Below are 27,693 nucleotides of genomic sequence, written 5' to 3' on the forward strand. Positions count from 1 at the left end.
TGCTGTCACAGCACCGAACGCTTACCCGCTGTGGTGGGCTCTCCTTGCGCTGAGCTTGGGAGACCCGTAAGCAAACTGAGAGGGTCAGGGTGCTGAAGGCAATGCTAAGGAAATTTCCTCTGCTAGCTTGCAGAGGCCTGGCCAGCCACGAAACTGGTTTGCCAAAACAGAGGTAGGAACAGGTTATGGGCAACACGACGGAGGGGTTGGTCTCTGCCCGGGGCGGCCATCGGAGGGGCAAAATGCCTCTGAGGAAAAAGGTGAAGCAGCAGCAGTCCCCAGGGCCCTATTTAAAACCCTAAAAACTCCCAGCGAGACTGGGCCTTTACTCAGATTACACACTTGGGAGAGACACATAAGCTGTTGGTAGAAAACCAAGAGAATAAAACCCTGCCTTAATGACAAGCTCAATTCAGTCATTATGTCCCCTGATAGTTACTACTTCCTCATACACACGACAACTACAGTGTTGCCTAACATGCTCTTTAAATCAGAACATCGTTCTTTTTGTCACTTAGTAGGATCACCTTTTTGCTTTCTATTAGATTCAACCGACCAAGCATGCTGAAATGAAGGAAAATTAATTATTTTTGTATTAGCTCCTTGTGTATTTTTAAACTACAATTAAACCATTTAACTCCTCAAAAAAATTAATGAGAATTGAGTTGTCATAGTAAACTGTTGACAAAATACAGCACAGAGCCTGGCCTCTGCAGATGCAATGGAAACCATGTTAAAACATGTGCCTTCAAATTTGCAACAACAGCAGATATATATTAAAAACATATATGACTTGCTCTGTGAAATATTAATATGAGCATCACACCAAAATCAATGGAACTATCTCACGTATAACAGTCACGCATGAGGCTCCACAGGGTTTTTTTGTATGTAATGGTTATAGGCTTTTTTCTTTTTTTTAATCATGGAGTGCCACATGTTAGCAGCACAGATAGGCAAACGGGAGGGGAGAGCATGCTATTTGGGCACCCTAAGTAGTCCAAAGCTCTTATTCAAAGTGTCTAGATTTAAAGAGTAATTTTTAACATTCTTAGATCCTAACACACTCCTTTAGAAATGAAATCTAAACCTCACAAGGTATTACTTCTATTTTCTTAGTATATGAAAGGAAACTAATATGCCTGCAGTAACATTCACAAATAATTGCTTCACCTTCTGACCCACAGTCCTGATTTTCCACGGTGCTTAGAAATGCCACATTTCAACACACTATAAATATCTTTCACCTCAGGAAAAACTCCAGTCTATAGGGGCTCAACACAAGTGAAACGTGTGTCTCATCTTTTGTGGATATATGCATGTCCTGTTAATAAAAGCATCCAACATTTCAGTGTTGCAGGCAGCTTCTGTTCTTGTTTTCACATTCATTGTGGCTTACTATCATAGCAGTCACCGGTTTGTGTGCAAGAAATATATATGGGAAAATCTGAATATAAAGCACAAAGAACATTAATAGCTCTCCCTGAAGACACAAATAGATGCATACATATATAAGACGCTTCAAACACAAGCTTATAAATTTGGCTATCAGGAACAGAATTAGCAGCAGTAAAACTAAAAGGTTTATTGCAAATGACTGTGGACCAGATCCTCAACTGACAGGGGTGCATCCTTGAAAGAAATCATCCTCCACTCAGGAGCCCACTACCAGATGCATCACTCCAATCGCACACAATAGCCTCTAAGGCTGTCTCACCTACCGCACACCTCAACATCCTGCCAAAGCAAGCTAACAAGAAGCTGCAGTATCTGATAGCACCTACTGTTCTCATGCAGGAAAGCAGGACACCTATCTCAGACACCTAGCAGCAAGGTATCTCCTTCAGCCTTTCTGCTTGTCACATCTTCTTTATTACAGTGCTAACCCTATCTAAAAGCATGGGCTGTGAGCACCCGAAGAAGCCCTGTGTTATGTGGGATGGCATGATGTGTTGACCATAACTAAGAGAATCCTCCGCTGCCCAAAGACAGCAGTTTGCAGATTCTTTGCACTAATTAAGTTGCACAAATGAGCAGCACTGCTGTCTGGAACATAAGCTGCAGACCTCATCTTATGTCCCAGTAAGTAATACAAAGTCATCTGAAAAACGCTGTATTTTCACTTTCTGAAATACTGTTCTTTAGCTAGAAAGGACCTACTTGTAATTTTATGCATGCAAAAATAAATTACCTGAGTTTTACTATGTAAAATCATAAAACCATAATCTACGCATACAGACTTTATAGGCTGTGGTATCTTTGCTAGCAACATAAGGAATATTTGTTTAATTTATATGTGAAGGGAGGACTGAGGCATAAAGAACAAAGTGAAGTAAGAGGTGTTGAGAACAGATCTGAATCAGACATCTATTTACAGCAATTCAAAGCTGCACAAAAGAAAAATAAAATAAAATCTCTATTACTGAAACAGATGTTTGTGAGACAGAAAAACAAAAGACAATCCCAACATCTGGAAATTTAAGTGGTAGCAAAAACTGTAGGATTAAATTAAACAAAAATAATAGGTCCGAACTACTAGAAGGGCATCTCTGAGGTAAACCATCAGCTGGTAAAAGTAATTTTTAAGATGAGTCATTAGAAATTATTTTGGCTTTCAGTTTGTTGAACTGACTAGAAAGAACACATGTGAGAATTTAAAACTTAAAATTAAATATCCAGGTCTTCCTGGACATTATGTGAATAATTCCACCTATGACAAAACTATAAAGCAGCACTGGAATCCAGAGAGCAGAAGCTGCCATGTGTGCAAAATTTGACAGGATTAATCATTCTTACTTGAAAGCCATTCCTGTGACCAGGAATACTGTGACAAACAGGCAGTTAAGGAGTAGAATGCACTATGCTACTGCTGCATCAAGCTGCACGTGACTGTTTCATATTTCTACACCATCACCAAAATACCACAGACAGCTGTGAAATAGCTGTTCCAGCAGAGTACTTTTTTGACTCTGATAACCATCCTGTCTCTTTTTGCTAGGCATCTCATGTAAGTGAGAAAAGATAGCAAGTTTTTAAAATAGGATGTTGGTAAAATAATTTTCAATATCACTTTTAAGAAGTCATCAGAAACTTTTAGTAGTCACTTAAAATACTCACTTGTTTCCATTTGTTATGTTTAGCTTAAAAGACAAGGTAGGCAAAAGAACCATATTTTAGGTGCAAAACACAAGCATCATCAACTAGCTAAATGTGATACATGCTTTTGAGTTATCTTTCTCAATTCAAAACCTAGACAATATTGACCTATTCAATAATTTATTACCCTTTATTTCTTCCTCTGACTTTGAGCTCTTAATACCTGCACAACGTTGCTGCCTGCAAAACTGGCTCGTCTCCATATCCGCCCTCTGACCAAAGCCTCGTTTAACAGGTGAGCTAGTTTCCGTTCCATCTCAGCCTGAAACACTTCCTCCTGAATTCGCTGGTCGACGACACCCAAGAGAACTACATTGCAGAGAAAGTAACCCAAGAACACAAATGAATTAGTAAAACTTTTCAGTGTCTTTTCTGCAACTTCAATTACAAGCTTTGAGTCACCCTGTGACAGCTCACGGACAATTCAAGAGTGGTTGTATTCATATGGGAATACCGCCCACTTCAGCCAGAGGTTACATATTGGAAAGAAAGACATTAAGTGGGAAAAGGTTAAAAGAAAGAAATTTAAAAAAAAATAAATTAGGGCAGAGGGCATTTTTGGAATCTCAGTCAGGCTAGACAGACCCAGGATATTGAAGAAACAGTTTCAATTCTAAAAAAAACCCAACAAACTTATAAGCATTCAATGAATTGTTTAAAAACAAATAAAAGAGAAAATTCAGTCTAAATTGTCTGCCACAACTACTTTCAGTCAAAATGTTGTGTTCAGAACTGATACAGAAGTAGAGACGGGCAGGGCAAGTGTTCAGAATCAAAGAGAAAAAGTAGAACAGCAGCATATGAATGAAGCTATGTGTTCCAAGTGCACTTTCCCTAGATAAGATACAAGATTACTAAGTATGCCTATCATGGAACGAAAAACTGGTTCGTAGCTCTGCCCACTTCACTTCCCAACTCCATGTACTCTGGGTCACTGGGGCAACTAATGCAGAGAGGAATCCCTGAGGAATACATAGGAAACATGAGAAAATTGTGGACCTCTACTGACAAGGTGGCATCCAGTAAAAGAAAAGTGGAGTGCATGGAGCGACAGTCATTCAAATGACCTAATTAAACAACCCTAAAGGATAGTAAACCAGCTCACTGCTGACCGCAGTAAAATAATTCCATTTTCATTCCTGTGCCTCTCCACTAAAATGGTTTATATTTTTTAAAAGACCCTTTTTCAGTAAGTGTTTTCATGTTTGTTTTTTTTAAGTGTGGTGCTTAAAAAGCCACCCAATTAGATAAAGTCAGTTAAACATAATTTTAGTTTTTAAAACAAAAATTTTAAACCCACTTTTTCCATTTAAAATTTTTTCAGATGTCAGAAAAAGGAAACATTTTCGTGATTTCTCAGAGATCAACAGCATCGGTCTTCTAAATTCAATCACAGACTAAGTATCTCAGAATTAAATAGCAAAATAAATAGATGATGGCCTAAGGCTATTCAGCAAGTAGAAAACCGTTCTTGCCTGTGTATTGAATTTCAGTACCAATGAGTTATGCTTAATAGCATGAACTGTATTCTACAACTGAGGGGGACAGCTACAGAAAACACTGCATACGCTGAAGTTTTACGACTATTGGGATACAAGTATGTATATCTGGGTAATCTAATATTAAAAACCTTCACATGCATAAATTCTGTCATTTTCCTATGTCATGATTCATTACCTTTACAATACAACATACAGACTGAAAGGACTGACCCAGCCAAAGTCTACTAGCTCTTCCTAGGTTGTCTGCAGGAACCGGATTGCAAAAAAATTCCTCTACAGCAAAAAAGGTGCTGCAATTGGCTTTCAAAAAATCTTACAGTCAGGAAGTTCAGAAAAATCCCAAAGTGACATGATTTCTGAGCTGGAAGAACCCTCTTTTTACTGTAGGATCTAAGGCAACTTCCAGCAACAATGGACAAAGCAAACCTAAGGCTGAGCAAGAGAGGGTGGGCATGTGACCAGAAAAGCCAACATAAATCTCCAAGGAAAGATGACATTGGATGTGCGATACACACATGTAGGTTCTTGCATGTTACTCAATATGATTTGAAATTCTTCATTTTTCTTCTCTAAAACAAACTGTGTGGGCTTCAGAAATTAGAGTTGGAACTTGGTTTCCTGCTTCAAAAGTAAACTGGGTCACTGGTGAGAGGACACAGGGATACCTGAAAAAAGAGTAAGTCTATACAACTGGTGAACTACAGGTGGTAAAGTTGTAGGAAGACAAAAGTGTATCCAGTGGGGCATCCGCAACCTAACAGCAAGGTTGGTAGGCACAACCTGGTCACCGTTCAGGCTTTCTGCTTAAAAGAAGCAGGTAGGACCTACAGCATGCAGGCAACCTCAACAGCCTTTGAGCATCTAAACACAACAGGTCAATCATATCTGTGAATTACAGAATAAAACATCCAGAAGACTTGGGTGGGAGGAATCTGCTGTGAATGAATCAGAAGAGATCAATGAAATATGATGAAACTCTTTCATGTATTCAGAATGTATCTATTTTTATTCTGGTTTATTTCTGGCATGCTTTGGTAGAAAGTGTCACACAAATAAAATTTTAATTTTCACTTAAAATAAAATAAAAATCTAAAAATCAATGTGGTATATTGACAGCATGCAGAGTAGACACTTTATGCCTGACAGCATAAGTTGTCTCACTAAGAATGAACTGCTTTATAGACAAAAACTACTTTGTGTGCATTACCAAGGAATTGCAGTAGTTCATTCTAGATCCCACAATTACATTTCCCAGATGTTCCAGGTCACTAGGCCTTTGGTTTTAGAATTTATTCAGCTCAGGCACGCTATTGCCTCATAAAAATGCAGCACCCCTAAGCTATCAATATTTACATAGGCTAGTTATCCCTGCTAATAAAAATAATTGCACTCTTACTTACAGAGACTGTACGTACCTGTTCTCACCCAGGAAGATTTCATCAACTGAGACACGTTAAGCTTAGGATAATGAAAGGCTGAGGGAAAAAGAGAATGGAGGAAAAACATCTATAAGAACAGTATTCTCAACATACACAAAAAAAGAAGCCGCTTCATAATTTATACTGTCAGTAAGCATCTTATTTACACAGATGTATTACTACTCCTGAGGCTATGCAGACACAACAGTAAGGAAAGTGCTCTGAACACATACTCCTCAGTTCATCTCTGAACAAAAAGAAGCTAACTGAAGCAGTCAGATTTATTACCTGAAAGATCTCAGGCTGCTGTACTGAGGTCATTGCTCCTAGAAATTTAAAAGCTCACTGTCTGAATTGTGACATTTACTGAGCTAGCTGTGGGATGAGACTTTTGCTCAAAGGGCAATGAGGCAACTTGTGAGTGTCTCAGAAAGAAAGACCTTCTCTGAGGCAGAAACTATACTGAAACAGTAAATGTAAGGCAGAAAACTAAATATAGCTAATTTGTGTTCCAGATTTGTGCAGGGGGAAGCATTTAAAAAAACATCACCTTGATAATTTTTCTTTTTCTTTTTTTTTTTTTACAAAAATCACAAAAAGGTCCATGTAGAAACATTGCTGTAGGCAAATCTCATGGCTTTTGTGTTCAGCTTGGTGGCTCCAAGCTTTCTTAATTTCTCAATGTTTCCAAAAAAGCTCTGCTGCTGAGTGAAATCTTTGCCCCAATGAAGTAAATAAAGTTTGTTTCTATTGACTTCAGTAGGGATAAGATTTTTTCCCCAAGGTTTCCACTGGAGAGCAGTAAAGACATGTTGGGAAACAAGTAAAGATGGGGGCTGGGTCAAGTTTCCTCAAGGGAAGCCTTAAGCTTCACTATGGCAATAAGGAAAAGGAATAGTCTTAACTTTCTCAAAATATTTAATCCAGATGCGGTTTGCTAAGCATTATATAAAGGTTAATTTTTAAACCATTTAACAGACAGAAAGAATGCAGCACGTAACAATTAAATGACTAGGTCCATGCTAGATGAAGTTAAAGATGTCTTATCTTCAGTTGTAGAATAGTTTGCCAGTATTGCATGTTTCAGAGAAACAGAAAATTACCATTTTTCTAATTTAATTAGTAGCTGACCTCTGTCAGTATATCTAAAAGCTTATTCTTTTGCCCCTCAAAAAATGATGAATTTTTTGTTAAGGCAAAAGCAAAAGAATCATTAGTTACGTTGTACCTTTTATTTTCATAGATTTATAAATAGTCCTACAGAAAAAGAAATATGAAAACTTGGTTATTCCACCTTTATTTCAATAGTAGCACCACCAGCCTCAAGAGAACCACCTTGGAGGTACTTTGTGACTTACTATTCAGAATGGTATCAGAATATGGTCCTTTATTCTGAACAGGAAACATCAGCCCTCTATACACTGACCAGGATGCATCAAATTCCCCAAACTCCCAGATACACAAAAAGCACCTCACATTCCATTTACACAAACACATTTATTTTTGTCATCCTGCTACACGATTCTTCTGATTGTAGCTTTTAGATTGGAGTTCTATTTACTCTGGTCATGCAATTGTTTACTTCAATTTAGAAACACAACCTGAACAAAAAAGCATAAACTAAACTGCATTTGTTGTTTTTCCAAAGTATGGAAAGAGAGAGATAAGAAAATCAAAAACCTTCTAATGGCCATAAAAGCTTTGAATTTCTAGCAGTTGTGAGTTTTTTCTTCTTTTAAACCAAAATCATGTTTTGCCTCAATACTTAAATGTGCTCTTCACACTTTTTCTAATTAGTACTTGAAACTGATTTAATTCATGCAAATTGCTGGATGACTATTCACTTAAACTTTCCATGGAATTAATGAAATTTAAAAATAAAACAACTTGAGCAGGAAATCTTGAAATTGAAAAGGAAGATGCGGCATGATCATTGGCAACTAAGGTTTGGTTCTGAAACCTGATGAAGAATGCATGAAATGACGTACACTTCTGCAGCTGAGACCATGCTCAGAAGTCAGAAAATCCAGACTCCAACTCTTACTCCATAGGTCACCCAAGTGTCTCACCAACACACACATGGCCAGATCCTGAGCTCAGCCGGAGTCTCACCAATGCAGCAAGATCATATTTGCGAGACTCCTAATACCCCCTGGAACTAATGATTAAAAGCAGCTCAGACTGATTGTTATTCTGAGGGGGAAGTTGGATAGACAAAATGCAATTATTAGTTAGATTGCAGCTAGTGTGCTAATGACTATAGATGCATTAATGAAGTAGCATCATTAGAAGATTCTAATACGCAGCTCTGAAGCACCATATCATGTAACAGCATTGATTCAATGCTGACTGAAAAGGCAAAGGGTCACCTAGTCACCCAGAAATCTCTTGACAGCAGTATGAAGCACACCACTTGGCCAACATTGCCTTCACCAGATGCTCCAACAAGGATCTCTCTGACCCTCTCATACAAAGAGGTGTGGGATCCTGCAGGATAGAACCAGTACCGTATTGATCATTCTTATTTCTGATAAACGGAGGGACAGTAACAGAAAGCATGGAGGGAATGCAATATTTGCAATGAGAAGGTATCAACTGAAAAATAAGATTCCATGCAAATATTGGGGTGTGGGCAATAGTAACACACTGTACCTGTTAGAATTCTGATCCAAAGTCCACTTGGAAAAAAATTACCAAATATTTCTGCAGTCTTTGGACTGTATCATATGATTTTATATTATCCTACTGGCCTTGCAACATCTCCAAGATATCTAAAATAGATACCACTCATCAAAGTGCTACTTATGGCACTGAAAAAACAGCAAGTCTCAAGGCAACTCTCTCCATTTAAAGTCACAATAAAATCAAAGAGATTTATTTGGGGTAAGTTCATGAAAGCCAATATTCCTTATCTAGCCCACAGTCAGCCTTTGACTGTCCTCAGAGAAATCTTTCAGCCATAAAGAGATACCACATATGTTCTTTCCTATTGTTTTTAATGAACTAGGACCCAAAAACTGTGACTAGACTTGGTTTTCTTTCTGCTGACATGTAGCTCGTGACTAACTAGTTTACAATCTAAAATGTGAGATGTCAGGTGGACAATGCAAAATAAGCATGAAGGTGTAAACTGAACATTTGAATACAAGCATGTTGCTGAAGTCACCTAGAAGTCTTTGGGGCAAAGAAAAAAGCCTGCAAGTTTCCAGGTTTGGCCACTCCAACAGCACTATTCCTGCACAGAACAGTCCATTCTGTCAAACTAACAACTTTCACTACTGACCCTGACTCAAAATGCGTGGAAAAAAGCTGACAAAAAAATTCCTGTTAATGATGCACTGCACAGGGACAAAACACACAGTTAAAAGTATAAACAGTACATATTAGTTACGTGAAAAAAAGAAAAAAAAAAATCACAGTGAAAGGATTGTGTGTGAAAGGCAATGTGAAGCGAACAAGTGGCCAGGAGGAAATACATTTCTTCAAACAAGGCTCAAATTCGGGACATTGATGGCAAGGTCTCACGTCACTCAATGGTGTTGAGATACAGTGATACTACACAAGTAGCTTTTCCTTAGTGTGAATCAACTTCAACACCCTGACAGCTCAGCTCACCTACAGATAATTTTTTTTTTCTTCAGATGCAGACTATAAAACTTAGAAAATCATATACAGAGCCCTCAAAGGGAAAAAGAAAGTCTCCACCAAGAGTATTAACTGTTAGCATGCCTGATAACTAAGGCACAAATGGTACATAACAGTATAGCATGGAACATTTCATATTTACATATAAACAATTTACATATAAACAAAAACATAATATGTAAATATCCAAAATTCCCCCCAAAATTCATACTGAAAAGCAAAGGGCTGCATATTAATTTGCACAGAGTAAAGAAGCTACCTATCTAAGGAAGATCTTCACAACACCTTCCCTGTCACAACTGCTCTGTAGACTAAGGGAGAGCATGATCACATAGAGCTCAGGGCCTTGAAAACAAAAACATTCAGGCATCTTCCTGCCAAATTAGCTTTGAGGATCTGGGTCGTCCTCAACAGACTGCTGAATAAGATGTCTTAAGAAGGATCTGCCCAATGCTGCTGAGCCTTTGGAAATGATTTCTGGCTCTAAATACTGAAGATCTAAAATCCTTTGGCTCAAAACACAGTCACGGCAACAGTGCAAAAAAACCTGTAGAAACAGCTAAAAATAACCAAGTATGATTGCCTCACTTATAAAAGCATATGAACTACATTCATTATTGTGCTCGCTGACAGACAGACCCTTAGTTCTAACAAGCTGAGAAACTGTGTTCCCACTTCGCAGACTTACAAAATGGCACCACGTCTGGTATTCCAAAACAGTGACTACAAACACACTGAAGAACTATTGAGATCAAACTAGACAAGTTCAAATCAAAATGAACTGTCCTGCAGTGGGCTCAATCCACAATAAATCTGAGTTCCTCTAGCAACAAGCAAGTCAAACGCTGACAAGATGCTCCATGATTTAGGGCACCATATCCACTAAATCCTCATGTTTTCTACATTGCAAACTTGGGGAAGATCTCATCGTTCCTAAAAATTCTGAATTACTAAATTGAAATTTAATATATTTATTTAATTTTGTTTTATTACAAGTATTTTATTTATTTTAATACAACATTGAATGTTTTGAGAATTCAGTCTAGGCAAATTTGAACATCATCCTCAAAATTTCTCTATCAAACAAACCAAGAGACACCACCACCACCACATTCTGGCTAAGATCTGAGGCAAGTGCTATGCTCTGTTGGTAATATTCATTCAATAAACCATGGCAGCAGTTAGGTGGGGTCATTGAAGGCACCAGTGTACAAATAGCTTGCTTGGCTGTCATCATCCCTGCTATTGGGGATGTGCACCAAAGAAACTATTTTTCAAGAGCTCCGAATAGGAGAATCTGGGAATAAAGTGTATATTATGATGGACTTAGTCACCACTGATGAGTAACTCTGCCTTCCTACACTAAAGGTCTGCTTGAGGATTTGAGGTTTGGTATTGTTTGGGAGATTTGGTGGATTTGAGGGGAGGAAGAATAATTTTTTGTTTGAGTCTGGAGGCCTGTGCTGGAATTTGCAGGAATGAAATTACCACACTGTTGGCATACTTGTTTAAAATTGCCAGGAGGAATAAAAAAAAATTCCTGAAGCTTCAGAAACAAAGTTATTTCTGTAACTCACCCACAGGCTTGGACATGCCACTGTACTAACAGAGGCTAAGTTTGCCAGGCCACAACAGCCAACATCTACATTACTTCATTGTAAATCCTCAGAGTAGTCAGGCAAGGAGGAGAAATCCAAATGGGACCTTTTTCCAAAGGTATTGCCTGACCTTTTCTACCTCATTCTACTTTGCACATCTTTCTCTTAACATGTGAGCTATCACAGTGCTCCACCAGCACTGGCCAGGAATCAGCTCCACTGGCCAGACACTGTAAGGATGCCAATAACACAGGCAGAGCTCCTGCTATTGACACTAAAGAAATTACCTTCAAATTTCCTAAGTACCATCAGGAAAGGAAAATAAGGAGAAGAGTATACATGTATGTTTAACAGGAATGTTTTTTCCCCCTATGACCAGTCTGCCTTTCAGGATACGTCGGCCTTAGTAGAAATTCTGTTATCATTTAATTGCACTGTAGATCCATAGCACAATCCAGAAGATGAATTCTCATCAAGGGGCAACCTGCAAATTCACTACAAATATCACTCCAGAGTATGTGGACAAAACTAAAAACTGTAGGACCAGATGTGTGTATATCACAGGAAAAAAAGCCCCACAACACCAAAAATATTACCCAAGAGACTAAAAGTTAAATAAACTCTAAGGTAAAGGTGCAAAAGAGATGACAAAGAGAAATGCTTTTCAAGCAACCAAGGCAAGGGCAACATTTAATTTGAATTCAGTGAGAGATAAAGACATCAGCCCACAACCTGAGAAATTCTGTGGCCTCACAAGGAACAAAAGAAATGCTTGTCACCTACGGACAGGGATTCTCAAGGCTTTTGGTCCTGGCTCAACTAAATGTAGCTACCACTGCACAGCTACGGTCTATGTGAGATTGAATGAGAACAGAAATGTTTATAAAGGAAGTCAGTCAACAATCTTGGAACATTTTTTCAATTGATTATGGGAGCAGAGGGTTCAAAAATGCTGAAAAATGAAAAAAGTTTAAAAAAATTAGTACATTTAAATGACTTTTAGTCATTGGGAAAGTATCTTGTACAACCATCTTACACAGATTTAAAGGTGCTACAAAGAACAGCTGCCGTTGACAATCATTCCCTTTACAGTATCTTCACTGACATACCACTACACAGCTGTATAATCAACAGCAGCTACCATTAGACCTGATTTTCCACTAGACATTTAACTGTATAGCAAGAATCACTGTATCACATGTTATGCACCTATATAGCTCACAAAAATAACTCAAAAAATTAAAAATCCACATCGGAAAGCCCAGTGAGACAGGACAAACAGGGAATTAATGGACTGAGCTAACAGTAACACCTACTGGGGTGAAAGGCAAGTACTGTTTTCTCATGATCTTGCTTATGTTCATGAGTCATTTCCGTCATGAACAATCCATTAGTGTACAAGGATAAGTGTTCAGTTTAGAAACTTGGCTTATTTATGAGACTGAGATCATCTGCAAAATCTAACCAAACATAAGTCGTCAAGGCTGAGTGTCAAGCAAACTCTGCTATGCAGGCAGTCCCCACTAATCTAACTTTAGGATGGCCATGGACTGGAAAAAATGACTTGCAATACAAGCTGTACATAAGAAGCAAGAGATATGCTAAAAATGCAATGCCTTAAAAGATAATAAGACTACTCAAATAAGCACTGCTGCTGACTAACAGATAACCCAGACAGACTACATGGGCAAATACAAACTTATGTTGCCAGTGTCCCAGGTTGTCTAGAAGTCAGAGCCATAGTTAAGTGCGACGCAAAGCCCAAGGTAGTAAACTCTGCTGAGAAGCAGCAAAGGCCCCTGTAGACACAACCAGAGACACACCGTGGACTGCACTTCACAGCAATACTGATCGAAGTGACTTTTTTTTTTTTAATCTGGACTAAGACCAATGGACTAATGAAGTGAGGTTAAGCACAACTGGTCCAGTACAAAAGCAACAGATGATGACAAAAGCAACACTGATATGCAGCATGGGAGCAGAGAGGGGCATGATTTGCTCTGCAGAATTCATGATACAAGTTAGGTATTTGAAGCTGCATTATCACTTATGCATGAAATTACTTTAAAATTGCAGAGGGGAAAAAAAAAACACTAAAAAAAAAAGCATTTTGCAGTCTTGGCAAACAGCAAGTACTCACGTTCAGCAATTTGTTGCACAGGAAAGCCCAGATAGAAGCTGAATTCCACTATGGACAAGTTTCTTAGCTGCTCACTGACTTCGGACCCATTTAGAAAACCGTATCTATCTCGGACAGCAAAAACAATGCTCACAGGGCCTTGCCGAAACGCTGCCCCAGGTCTGCTCAGAGTTATATTCAGTATCTGTAAAGACAAGATTGAAGCAGGGTCAGCAAAATCAAGTCACTGGCATTTCCATTCCTTCCTTGAAAGAATTTTTTTTTCCTAATATGAAGGGGTACAATTCACATAAAAACAGAGGAACATCTATTCCAGATTGATTCAGCCTGCCACGTCTCACAAGAGGCAAAGTTACGTGTGAATTCCTCTTCTAAGAGTTATCCTTTAAGGTCAATCATAATCCATAATGATCTGAAAGCTACAGTCCAGAAAGTTATGAAAAAACCACCTAGAGAGACAGTCAGCAAAATAAATCTACCAATAAAGAAATCTTAGATGAATATCAAGCTGTGTGGAACAGACAGGAAGAGACCATGGTAAAGAAACATCCTGAAAATTGATGTTCTCTTGGTCAAAACCTCCTGCATCATGCACATCCAGACCCTACCACAGGTTAGAAGCTTTGCTTTGGCACCAATGTACATAACAACTACGTTCATGTAGACAAACTTCCTCCAGACAGTAAGAAAGTACATAAAAAAAGTTTGCTAAGCTGATAGTCCAAGAAATTGTTTTGCATGTTCTGTCTTCAGTCCATCCAGTCACATTATGTCATTCAGTTTTACAGTTCTGAGCACTTTACTATAGGTACTATATAGTACTTTATGTACTATAAATTTTACGCCATTTTTCCTGCTATGACTTTATTTTAGGGTACCACAGACAGGCATTTATGGTGACAGTTAAATAACACGATAAAATTTTTAGTAATTTTGGTATTACAACAAAGGTACATAAATTTAAGAATTCAAATAGAAGAGGGAGTTGGTCTCATTAAGTTGAATTACTGACTTTCCAGGGAGTTTTAAGCTCTGCTATGTGATTCAGTACCCAGCACATATGCAACATGTTTCATATGTGAAGTTCCAGCGGCAGCTCCCACGGACATCATATACTGCTGTAAGTATTTCTACACCTCAGGAGCAACTAGCACATTTGTTCACATAATGGCAGGGTGCGTATAACTCCTATATTCCCTAATAGGATCCCTTGAGTGGCAATGAGACCAGAAAATTGTCTTCTAACAAAAACATTTTAACATACCCTACTCTTGTAATAGTAAAATCTAATGTGAATTACTTTGATAAGGGTCAGGGCAGCCTTTATATGAAAAACTATAAACTCTATTAAATTCAATAATGCTTTTGGATATAAGTCATCATCTTGGATCATTTTTTCAAAAAGCTTGGAACCAGAGGGATATGTGGTGCCGTATTTATTTTGTAGGGGGGCGGGCGGAATCTGACTTCACAACAGAGCTTCATAGTTCTACATGATCTAGATGGCAAGTGGTAGCCAGTGAACATCTGACTTATTTTACTGGTTGGATGAAATGCAGGACAATCAAAGGTGAGGTGAAAAAGGGAGAGATACAAAACATGCTAATCTTCTTACCTGCACAGTGAAGTTGTAGAAGTCCTGGTGCTTGTTCACCTCCATGAATGCCATTGTCAGTCCTTTCTCAATGCGCTGGCTGAAGTTGCAGAACCCAACATCCACGTTCCGAGGCACAAACTGAAGCACTGAAGGCAAAGCGTACACATTATTCCTACAGACCAGTGCTTCCACAAGAGAGAACAAAACGAGCAAGAGGATCCACAGAGCTATCACTTTTTCATGTAATTCAGGGCATATTCAGTGAAAGACTGCGTAAAAATACAGCAGAAATACATTTTGTGTTCTCTACTCATTAATATATGTTGCAGCAGTAATTAGATTACCGAAAGATATTAGTGACAAAACACTCACTGTTTCCTCTTGCATACTGAAAGACCTTCACTACATACACGTGGCTAATTTTACAGGACTTGAACACTGGATCAGCCACGCTGAAATCTTTAGTACCCAACAGATCAATGAAAATCTTAAGGAAAAAAAGCAACAAATCTCTTTTCAATGTAGCCTGAAACACAGGATTTAGCTCATCCAAAAGACCACATACCGGGTCCATTAATACACATTAGTACCAGTCCAATGCATTTAAAACCCTTAATTAGCAAACAATCTTTTAAATCTAGATATATACACCTTAAAGTTTTTCACTGGAAAGAAAGAGCACAGTAGAGAAAATGTGAGCGTAAAGGAATGTGAGCAGGCCCAGAGACCTTAACTACATGTATATCTGTGGATTTCCTGATACAGTCTTACCCAAAGAAATGCCACGATTAGGTTACAGACCCCAATAGTAATGTCATACAAGGTTCAAGAACAGAATATATGTCTAGATAACCATGTTAAGCAGTGGAGAAACACATCACACCTGCACAATTGAAGAAGCGATGTCTTACCATACAGTTATTAACAGAGCAGAAAGAACACATGAAACACGCCTGAATAAAAGCTCCATGTTTGACATTAATGAACTCTCTGCCTATATACTTAATCCCTGTCACTACCTCACTATGCAGTCAATCAACCAGGCAGGTGGTTTTGTTATGCAAATAGTGCCTGAAGATGATTTTAAATGATACCACTGACTCTCAAAATCTATTACATAGGTAATATTTTACTTTAGATTACTAGTAGTCATAGACTTCACAAACTGCTGCCTTAGAGCAATCATGGAAAAGTTGAATACATAAAGCAATCCTCTTGCTCACATTATACATGAGCAATCAATCCTCCTGCCCACCAGTTCTCCTACACTATGACAATTCTAAAAAGCAGTATTTAACATGAACACAGTTTGAAATTTGACTCAAGCATTATAAAGTAGCTGCACTATGATTTTATGAGTAAATTTTTCATAGAAATTTTTTTCTCTTCTCACCTTTTGAAGCAAGAAAAAGAGCACACTTATTTTGCAACATGCCTGAAAATTTTCCTGAAAAAAATAATGAAATTACGGGGTTAACTGTTTACAATTTATCATCTCTCAACCACGGATCCAGCAAGTATTTCACTAACAACCAAGAATTAAGATTCACAGCAGCAGAACATAGGGTTTTGACTTGACCTTGCATACTTAATCACAAGTGAAGGAGCGTGAATCAATATGAAGCTACATCTCCTCCTCTTCGGGTCAGGAAGAACTCACCTGTCTGAACTTGGAATCTGTTATCTGGCACAGCGAAAGAATGATGCAGTGAGAGGATCATGGGGGCCTCACCACGAAGAAGACTGCTGTTCACAAGCACATTTATGACAGCTACTGCCGTGTAAACAAAAGGACCTGATGTCACCAAGAAAGCAAATTTTGGGGAAATTTTATAAACCTAAAAAAAAAAGGAGAAAGAAATAAAAAAAATCTTCAATGTGAAATTTGATAACACTTTGGACTTATATAGTCTCACACATTTCAAAGCCACATCATCAAGAAGTAGGGAAATGTACTCTTTATATTTCAAAGAGAGAGCAGAAGCACAAACACTCCAATAGTGCTGTGCCTTGCAGCCTCTGCTCCAGTGCATCAGAGAGGCAACTCCCCTGTCCCAGGTGCACCTACTAGACTCTCCTCAGTACAACACACCAATCTCAACGCTTCTTGAGTTACCACATCCCAGCATAGTAGCACTCTCCGTCGCCTGGATTCCCCTGGAGTACAGAAGAGATCCCATACAAAACTGCTGTTTGCTTACTGAACCACTTGCATAGCTTCTGCATTTCAGTCACATACTGCATAGCGAATACATCCTACACCATTCACGTGGGACAAGCAAGAAGCAAAATACACATAACCTGTGCTTTATGGATGTAATTTTCACACTCGAGAACTCTTTCTTCGAGAGAACACTTCTATCTGCTTATTTCAGCACAGTTACCACAATTACAATTCTCCTCTTCCAAGTCATCTCCTCATTTTGAGTCTTCTTAAAAACCCTTAGGAGCCTTAGGCATCATGTAAAAGAAATGAGATTGTAAGTTAAATATAAACCTAGGTGAGTGTTTCCATGCAGACTCTCTTATCCACCATTCCTCTGTCATTAAGTAAGAACAAACTGAAGGTTTTTATTTATTTAAACATATTGCAGTGTCTTCTCACCTTCAGAGAAACTTTCTCAATATCAAGGACACCTGTTTCTCCAGCATTATTTTTTTCCTCTTTGGTTTACTCCCCATTTGCTTTATTTGCCCAAGGCAGTCACACCAAAATATTTCCAGATGTCCAACACAATGGCCTCACAAATAAATAATCTAAACCAGAGACGCAAAGGTTCCAATAAATGTGCACCTCTTACATAAAGAGATGCTAGCGCCTTGCAGGCTTTGTGCTGGTGAAGGGATACGTTAAGATATCCTCAGCTTCAGGATCAGCCTCACAGAAAAGTACAGTGCTACTAAAATTGTGACCCACATGTTCCTTACTGGTATCTCGGCAACAGTGCAAAATGATGGCAATTGCTGTTTAGATCAGACAGCAAGTAGCTCTCTCCTGTCCTCTAAAAAGCATGCATTTCAAAGAGATCATCTTCACCAGAAGAAACTACTTCAGTAGCAGAAGGAAATTTAAAAAAAAAAAAACAAAAAAAAATCTATGCTGCTCATTATTCTTTTCTTCCTTCTTAGTCCACAAATGTATGCAACATTCTGCTTTTATTTTAAATGGATTTAGACCCGCAGAACTCAAATTTGTTTGATATGAATAATATGCACAGCTCTTTTCAGTTCCTCTTATCTGAAATTTTATCCTTTTATCTCGGGATGAAATGATCTCTGCAGCTTCAGTTTGTCAAATGGAAACAGCAGTTATAATGGGTAAGACAAGCCAAGAGAAAGTTGCCCATTACTTGCAAAGGAGACTACTTAAAAGGCAAGAAAAAGAAGAATTAGAATTACAAATCTCAGTGACAATTTGCTGGTGATTTCCAAAGCAATATATGCTGAGGAAGAGAGGTCTAGTGTAGCCAGCATATACTTATGCACTAGAGTTTGTTATTTCAGAGAAGCAAGCAAGCTTCTGATAACTAACTCAGCTAACTAACTCCATCTCTGACCTGTTGCAGTGCTCCATAGATGCAATGAAAGCAGCCTACCCCTAACGCCCCCGTGGAATTTTGCATTGACTTTTACATTGTAACAGCTAACACTGCTCCCCTTTTGTGCTTCACTGCAGCAGAAAAGTGACAGCAACTCCAGCAGAATGGAAATTTAAAAAAACCCAAACTTTTAAGTCTAATGTTGAAGTAGGTAGCTTATAACCACTGCAGGTCAAAACAATAGTTATTTCTGCTTGAGATGCTGCAGGGTTGTCTAGAGTTAGCTTTCTACAACTTAACTCACATGACAGAAATAATACAGCCATGCCAGCATGATGCTATCTACAAGCTAATTCACAGAGAAGTTTGCAAAGTTATCTTGGATAGATGAGCACAGCTCATGACTCTTGATTAGTGACTGAGAATAGCTCCTCTTGGCACCGCTCCAACGGTTCACAAACCCAGCCATCCAGCCAATCCTCTCTTGGAGGTTTCACCTCTACTGCTAGGACAGCTAGATGCTAACAAATTACCTAGCTGAACCACCACCTTTTAGAGTGTCATCTATTAAAGTAAACAAGCACCAATTTCTTACATTAAACAAGTACCAATTTCTTCTCTTAATACTTTGTGCCAGAAAGCCAGAGAAGCATGCAAAACTCCACATGCACTTTGGAGTCATTCCCACAGCAAAAGTAGAAACCTTCAGTAGGAGCAGAGAACCCTTACACCACCTCAAGTTAAGTTACCCCTTCTCCAAAGAGTGATGGCTAATCCAATTCTGCTGTTTCCAGGACACAACCTATCTCGTTCAAAGCTACCCTCACAAGAGCAGGCACTGCCAGTACAAAAAGTTTTCAAGTCTCTCTTTACTAGAGGCTAGAAGAGTATTTGGGGAAACCACCACTGTATGCTTATTCTGTCCCTTACGAGGTTCCCTAAGCATTTGGTATTGATTATTGTCTGCTAAAATATTTGATTAGAATCACCTTTGCTATGATCTAATCCATACCTACACTCCACTGTGTTATGCTGTGCAAACATCTGGCAGAAAGCATAAACAACCAATTTCCTCACCACCACATTATTAAGCATCCTGTAAAGAGCCTACAGAGAGTGTTTAACTTCCTGAAGATGGGCTACAAAGGCTCACAGGTTTTAAAAATGAAACAAAGCTTCTGCTTCTATGCACTTTAGGATCCTAAGGCAACAATTCTCTCACCATTTTTATACACCTAAATGGTACCAGGCAGAATTTCAGCAGCAGTGAGTAGCAATAAAGCCAGCGCAAGCCCACAAGGTGGCATCTTTCAAGGAAGGATTTAACTGCCTGACAATGGACTGATCACCTTACTTTGGAGGCAGAGGTCTACTGATTCTGGATTACAGAAACCAACAGGCTAAGGACAGGTCTCAAACTCCATGTTAAATACAGCAACAAAGTGACTGAGGTATACATTGTACTGCATGATAAAATTTCCAAGCACAAATGAGGCTGGAAAAGCTTTTTCCTGTTGGCATGAACTTAATGGCACCAGGGGTCCTGGCAGCAGGTCACTGCCAACACTATTTCATTTCACACCCCAGTGCAACAAGGCTAAGTTAAGAGAACGTTGCATAACAGATCTTACTCAAGTGTCATAAGGTTTACATTAGAGAAAGTCGACAAAAATTACTCTTATTCAAACACTAGGGTCTTACTTCTTTTGCAGATGCAATACATTGAGGCCAACTGGAAAGAACTTTAAAATTTTAGGGTATTCTCACTTTGCTGTAACGACTTTTGCTAGGAAAAAGTTGACAAAAGTTTTTTTCATTAGGCAGGATTCAAGTCTGCCTCCTGTTTTTTTTCCACTTCAACAACTCAGAATGTTTCAAATAATAAAGCAGCAGAGACCAAAGTTTCAACTGAAAAAGTTGGGGAAAAAAAAAGTCTTAATCCTCCTTTCAGTGTTAAACTTGTTTTGTATTCAAAGTGAGCAGCAGTTATATCCACCGTTACCATGGATTTTATTTTTAAAGCATACATTACTACAAAGTTAAATTTAACAAGACTGTCTCCTGATTTACTGTGCATTACATCACAGCAAGGGAACAACATCTGTGAGCTGTAATAGGAGACACAGTAAAAACGCAGCTTAGAGAAGTGCACTGCTTTACCATAACTTGCAAATGTACACATGGTTCCTGAGTACTCTTGACTAACAAAAATCAGGTCTGTTTGATTAATTAAAGTTTAGCAATATAGACAAATTCCATTTAAAATTTTGCATTACCTCACCACTCAACATACTGATATTATAGACAGTTCTTTTTTTAAAATAAGTTTTGTTAGTACTCCACTGTTAGAGGTGAAGACATTTGCTAGTGATCATTTTTAGTGCAAAACTCATACCCAAGGCATCACAAAGAACACATACGATAGAAGCGTTCTAGCATAAAATAGGCATAACTGATTCCACAGAGATGTTTTCTCTCTTTAATAAAAAAGAATTTGCAAAGAATGAAGCCGGACTAACTGCATTATTTATGAAAACAGTTGCTTCTGAGAAGCCTTAGGGCCAAAACATCCTACTGAGAGCTTTACAAGGTAACAGTGGGCACAAAAGGAAGGAATTTAAAGGGCAAAAATATAAAAAATATATTAAATGTTTGCTCCAGTTAACCTTCAAATATTTAGCAACAGATTTTGTCTTGCTGCCGTTACTATTAACAGGGTAAGTGCTTCCGTATTATTGAGGCACATAAGGTCGCTGAAAATTAGTGTAGTTCTATCATCATGAACTTTGGACTTCTACTGGACTACGCCAGTTTGCACAATATGAAGTTATAATTCACAAACCAGAAGAAAAACCTCTTCTTTACAAAAAACACCTAAAAAGCTTATGGGTAGGTATTGCTAAAAGGACCTGAACTACACATAATTTATAGTGGCAGCTCACTATGGCTGAAGTTTGGCAGAAATTTGTAACACTCCTATCTTGACTGAGCAGTAGAGAGGTATATTCTCAAACATTAGACAGGAGTTGTTTAATTACTGAGTGCAGCGATTACGGCAGGAGCTGTCAAAACACTGTTTCCCCACACAGAGCAGCAAGTAGAAGTTAAAGGCACCAAGGGATTCTGTGCATGGAGAAACTTGAGTTATGTTCAACGTTCAAACTGCTACTTGAGTTAGCTTTGTAATGAAAATGAGATCATAGACTCAAAAAAGTACAATAACATGGTGCTGGGCTACCACAACTGAATGAATCCAAACATGAAAAATTGCACGTGCAGCTGAACCTGCACCTACACCAGTAACTCCATTAAAACATTTCATTTTGTGCCCAGTGTTAAGTATCTGATTATACAACAAAGGTACCCCCAAACTACCCCTAGTGTTTTGTCCACTCAGACAGAGGGTTTGAGACAGAAGAGGGGAATAGAATCTTTAAACCTCATCTCAGCCAGACACTCACTTTGAGGTTAGGAAACAACATTGAAATACTGTTTAAAGACGATTCCTTGAACATCAAAGCAGAGGAAGCTCTCAAAAAAACCCCAAAAGCACAGCAGTTCCTAGCGCTGTGAGTGGAGGAAGGACAGGAGTCCCATCTATTTGAAGGCTTAAAAATAACATCTTACCATTGCACACCTGATTTTTTTCCCCTGCCTTTTCCATCTGCCAAATCCTGCATTTGGGATTCTACTACTTCCCTTGCAAGCATTGATGGCCTCACTTACAACATAAAAACAGCACAAGGCTGTGCGGAAGGTTTTGTTTTGTTTAAGGTGCTAAGTATATAATCAGCTAGCAGACGAAACAAAACTTTTTAACAGGTGTTTTGAAGGGTAAAAGCTTTTCAGTTCAGTTCCAATTCACAAGCCAAAGAAGGTGAGCAGTAGAGGCTGGGCACTACTTGCTAACCTCTGGCAAAATCAAGAAAGGTCTGTCTTAGAAAATGATGACATCCTAAAAAATAAAAAAGCCAATGGCATATTCACATTAAAAAAACCAAATCAAAACATGACTAACATTTAAGTTAGAATAAACCTCTCTCTGATATAGTACCACATGGGTTGCTTTTAAGTCATCATTTTAGTCTGAACTAAACCCACTATTGTATTACATTGATAAAAGAGTACTTGTACACACTTCATAGCACTTACCTCTAGCTCGACTGGTCGCCTGAACTGAACTCTGAGCACTTCTCTGATGGATTCACTGACATTTTGCAGAATAGCTCTTTGGGCCAGCACTGGAAATTAATGTCAGTCAGTAAATACATTTTAGCTTCAACTCTTGAACTTTGGTTCAAAGCTGCATTTTCAATTGTGCAATGCATGAAAAAGCAGGCAATGAGATCAATTGCATCAAACAGATAAGACGATGGACAAGGAAACTGGTAAAGGTGTGACTGTATCCTAAAAAGTGACTGTACATACAGTTCAAGGAACTCCAGGTTTATTTTGTCTCTCATTTTGTTTTTCCGTATCTTAGGATTCTAGTAAAAGAATCTTCTAAAGAGTCACTGAGGAATTCAAATTGGATCTGAAAGTCATAGCACATTGTCTGACCTGTGCACAACGAGCCTGCTGTCATAATGCAGTTAAAGTTTTGTAGGCAACGCATGGAATGCAGATGAGGTCACAAAAAAGGCACAGAAAATATGCATCTACCTTTCTCTTAAACAAAAAGTAAACAAACGTGACATTAATTACTGAAAGGGATACCCACCAAGTAAGAAACTGCTTTAAAAAACCCACATCCCTACAGATGTCATGTCTGCTACAGTCACACTTGAGACTGTGACTCTGGTCAAGGAAACAACTGAAAAGTGTTGTGTTGTCACCCTGCATTTACCTTCCATCAGTAACTTGCCTACAAAACTACTCAAATTACAGGTTAAAAAAAAAGTCTTCCTCATCACCAGCATAGCCAGCTCACCTTCCTATCAGAGGATGAGATTACACTCATTCTGCTTTACATGTTACAAGCAAATCTTATGGGCAAAATGTGTTGCTTACCAGAGAACATGCAGCACTTCTGCAGCTGCCCTGGATTACCGTGCTGGTATTGTTTTGTTAACAAGCTAGGAAGAGGTAGGAAAACACCAAAAAAGCAAACACAGATGCTGAGACAATTAATTTTGAAACACAGTAACGTCACTTTTTCTGGTTACAAACACACCAAATCCAATTGAAGTAAGTATGGGAGGAGAGAAAACACAAACATAAGCTAGTATGGTAAAATTATAAAAATGGTAACAAAATCCAAACATTTTTTAAACCAACTCTCCTCTTTCATATTACAACATTAACTCATATACAGGGGTTTTTTTTGGATTTTTTGGTTGGTTGTTACAGCAGCAACAACTGAAAGAAGAAACTTACTCAGTCAGAACATTGAATAGTTTGCCAGAACAGTATCATGACAGTAACATTCATTTACAGCCCGTGAAATGGTAAAGCAGCCTCTAATTCAGAATACTTGTATATATGCATCAGCAATTTTAGAAGACAATTTCAGTCCCTGTGCAGTGTTAACATACCTAATTCACTATTACAACAGAATTTGTTCAAGTGAATTCTATCATTTTCAAGAGTAAATGATAAATCCATGCTTTTACAGCTGCTTGTCTAAATTCACACCATATTTCTTTGAAAGGTTCGCTTAGCTAATTCACCACCTATAATTTAGCTTGGGGGGGGGGTCACATAACAGCGGCTTCTGAAAAACAAAAATGTTAGGAACATCTTACCCGCAGTGACTAAGTAGGCATCAGGAACCGTGATGTCGCAGACATAGGGTTGCCTGGTAGTGGTCACGGCAGAGGTTACAACCAGAGGTTCAGATGGAGTAGTCGTCGCCAGAGGAGTGGAGGAGAACGTCCCTGGGCTGCCTGCAGCAGTCGTGCCATGGCTGCCCACAGCACCGGTGGCAGCGCTTGTGGGGACAGTGGTGGAAGCAGCTGATGCTGATGTAGCAGCAGCTACAGTGCTTCCTGCTGGAACTTCATATCCAGTGGGAGGGCTGGAAGGCAGAGGAAACTGCGTGGGAGCAAACGATGTGGTCACCAAGAGAGATGCTGTAGGAAAGGGCATCACACTGATGGTGTCGGCACGTGATGTCAGGTTGTCAGGGTCTGCGGGAAGAAGGGCTGTGTGGGCACTGCCCTCGCTGCGAGATGTTAAAAGCAGCGTGGGGTTAACTGTAGCACCAATATCCTCATCAGAAGCCGTAACAGTTGAGCGCAGAGATGAAGACACATTTAAGACAGGAGTTGCCGGAAAGGTAGTAAACAAAGAGATCAGATCTGTTTCATTGAGCAAGATGCTGCTGGTAACAGACTGGATGTCAGAAGTGGGCAGCACCAGGGTAGGAACCACCAGGTGAGAGGTGGAGAGCGAAGGCTCCAACTGAGAGGTAGCTCCTGTAACAGCTGAGGTAAACACAACTTCAGAGCCTGCTGGCAATACTGAGCGTGCTTCCAGAAACACAGACGACTCAGAGTAAAAATCTGGTGACTGTGTTATTTCAGGAAGATGTGCACCTGGAATAGAGGATGCCTTTGAATAGAAGTATGATGTTTGGCTGAGAGGGAACTCAGAAACCTCGGCGTCACTGGCAGAGCTGACAGTGGTAGTTAAGTCCCAGCTGGAAACATCCTCAGAAAGTACTGATGTCCCAGCCAACAAGGTCTGAGGTAAGAGTGTTGATAAATCACTTCGCATGACAGAGTAAGAATTTAGCATGGCTGATGATAAAGACAAGTAGCTAGGTTCAATAAGAAATGGTGTTGATAAAAGACTGGATGGAAAATCTGAAATATTTAAAGGTGGTTCCTCCCTTGTAGATGTCTTGTCAAGCAAAAACACAGATTCTGATGGTATTAATTCTGGTAACTCCAGCAAAGTTGTATGACTGACTGCAAACGAAGCTACTGGGTCACTCGGGATGAAGGCAGAGTCAAGCAGAACAGTGGTGGCACCAGGATGTTCTACACGAGTGCTTGGTGGCAACAAAAGTGTTTCCAGAACAAGGAGGGAAAACTGGGCAGCAGAGATGTTCAGTGACATTCCTCCAGGGAGCTGATGGTAGGAAGGAGAAATTGTTATAGGTGTTCTAGTGTTAAGGACAGTTTCCGCAGTGTTCAATAAAAACATGCTTGAATCATGGATTTCTGCAAATCTTGAAGAAAATGAAACAACTGGTCTTGATGGAAAAGTAGTATCAAAAATCTCAGGTGTAGGCTCCTCTAATTCATACCCATCAGTAATTATAGTTGTAAATGGAGTTACGCCTTGTACTTCAGAGGCTTTGATGGACAAAGTTTCAACATAATCACCTGAGCCCACATCATGTTCTGGGGAAAAGCCCGCTTCTGGCAGAAGTGAAACTGAGTCACAATTCAGACAAGAACTGTATGATCTCGTGAAAGGCACTGGACTCATGAGCTCACTGACAAGCTCTGATTGACTTGGTATTTCTGAATCGGCAGGCAAATTTGGTGCGGTACTGGAGAATCCATGCGTAAACAGGCTGGCATTAAAAACCATATTAGAGTCCGTGGAAATGGCAGTTGAGTGAAGCAGGAAAGACCCAGGTGGAAGACTAATAGGAAGCAAAGTAGGCTCAGCACTGGCTGCTGAAGCCGGTGTGGCCCAGGGAACGCTTAGAGTGGGGTAGGTCCTTAGACTGAGAGTTTCTGTTGCCCTGCTACTCACATCGGTGTAACCACCACCATACTGGTCTGCACTTTGTGCCGTGGCACCTTGGGTCACAGGGGTAGTTTTATCCAGCAGCTTGAGATGAAGAGGCGATGCTCCTGAAGCAGCCCCAAAAGGCAGAGCTGTTAAACTCGCATTCATGTCTTCTAGTGCTGCAACTCCTGCCTCTGAAGGAATGGAAGTGAAATAAATAGCTGTATTTGGAGGGTACAACGGCAAATCTCTGCTTGCTGTTAGCATTTCACTATCTGGTACAAAAGGCTTCAATTCTGTAAGTGTGTTACTGCGTTCAGGGACAGCGCTCAGAGTCTTTTCCTGTGCTGATTTTGAGATATCATATGGTGAAAAAAGGACAGATAACAAAGGTGTTAGCAACACAGTTTCTAACGTTTCTCTTGGTGGCTCTACCGTATTAACTGAGTGATGATCTGTTACAACTGCAAAAGACTCCAGTGGAGGAGTCCACTGTGTCTTTGGAAATGAGCTAATAAATTCATCGTCACTTAAGTATGCCTCATTGCTTGTTACAGAGATATCTATCAATGGCGTATTTCTCCCTTCTGAAATTCTGACCATTTCTTCTTGGTTAAATGAAGTCACATCAAAGGGAGTGGTAACTGATGATAAAACTGTTTGAAGGAAATTACTGTCTTGGGACTCCAAAGTACTTTTTGCTAAGGCCATTTGTGTCCTGCTGCCTGATACGCTTTGGCGCACCTTTGAGTCCATTGAGAAAAAGGAAAAATTTTGCTGCTCCAAAGATCTCTCATCTAAATAAAGAGGGAGAGAGAAAAACAAAAACCAAAAAAACACCAGATTAGCACAAGTAGTAAGACTGCAATGAGCAAACCTCACACACAGTACTTCTGGAGACAACTGCTCAGAATTCAAAGGCTGAGACAAAACCTCTCTGTATGTGAAAGACCTCCATGAGCGAGTCAGCACAAATAGTCAGATTCCCTATGAAACTCCATTCCCTGGAAACAAGCAGGACAACATGAACTCCTCTCACTCTGCACCTATTCATCTCTCGACAGCAGCACCCCAGCAAGCCCCATGGAAGGACAGAAAGTCGCTCCCTCTGACCTATGCAAGGCTACAGGTCATGGCAGCTAATTGTCTCACAAAGTAAATAAATCAAAAAGGGTACCAAGGAACAATGCAGGGAAAAACTGTTGTGTAACTTTAGGTCTTCTGCTTTCCTTTAGTATCACTTCATTTCCTCCGGTTTTATTATTTATTATTTTACCTTATTCTTATTTTCTTTATTCTGTTTCAAGGACCAGATCTCCTCCCTCTCGTATCAGAAATGAGTGACACCTACGAGAGCTGAGGAGCAGTTCCCTTTACCCAAGGCAAATGTGGACTTAATACCAACTACAAGA

At 39.3% G+C, this 27,693-nt stretch overlaps 1 protein-coding gene across 1 annotated transcript in view; it reads right to left on the minus strand.

Annotated features, from left to right (window-relative positions):
• The window catches only part of KIAA1549 (KIAA1549 ortholog), a 75,765-nt gene extending 48,728 nt beyond the window's left edge, over positions 1 to 27,037 (minus strand). The window contains 7 exon segments of the mRNA XM_009707956.1: positions 3,320 to 3,465; positions 6,074 to 6,133; positions 13,460 to 13,643; positions 15,075 to 15,202; positions 16,717 to 16,894; positions 22,748 to 22,836; positions 24,340 to 27,037. Coding sequence (XP_009706258.1) covers positions 3,320 to 3,465; positions 6,074 to 6,133; positions 13,460 to 13,643; positions 15,075 to 15,202; positions 16,717 to 16,894; positions 22,748 to 22,836; positions 24,340 to 27,037 — 3,483 coding nt within the window.
• Between the last annotated feature and the right edge of the window lie 656 nt (positions 27,038 to 27,693).

This window comes from Cariama cristata, unplaced genomic scaffold (genome assembly GCF_000690535.1).
Source record: "Cariama cristata isolate BGI_N322 unplaced genomic scaffold, ASM69053v1 scaffold17039, whole genome shotgun sequence".
Taxonomy (NCBI): domain Eukaryota; kingdom Metazoa; phylum Chordata; class Aves; order Cariamiformes; family Cariamidae; genus Cariama; species Cariama cristata.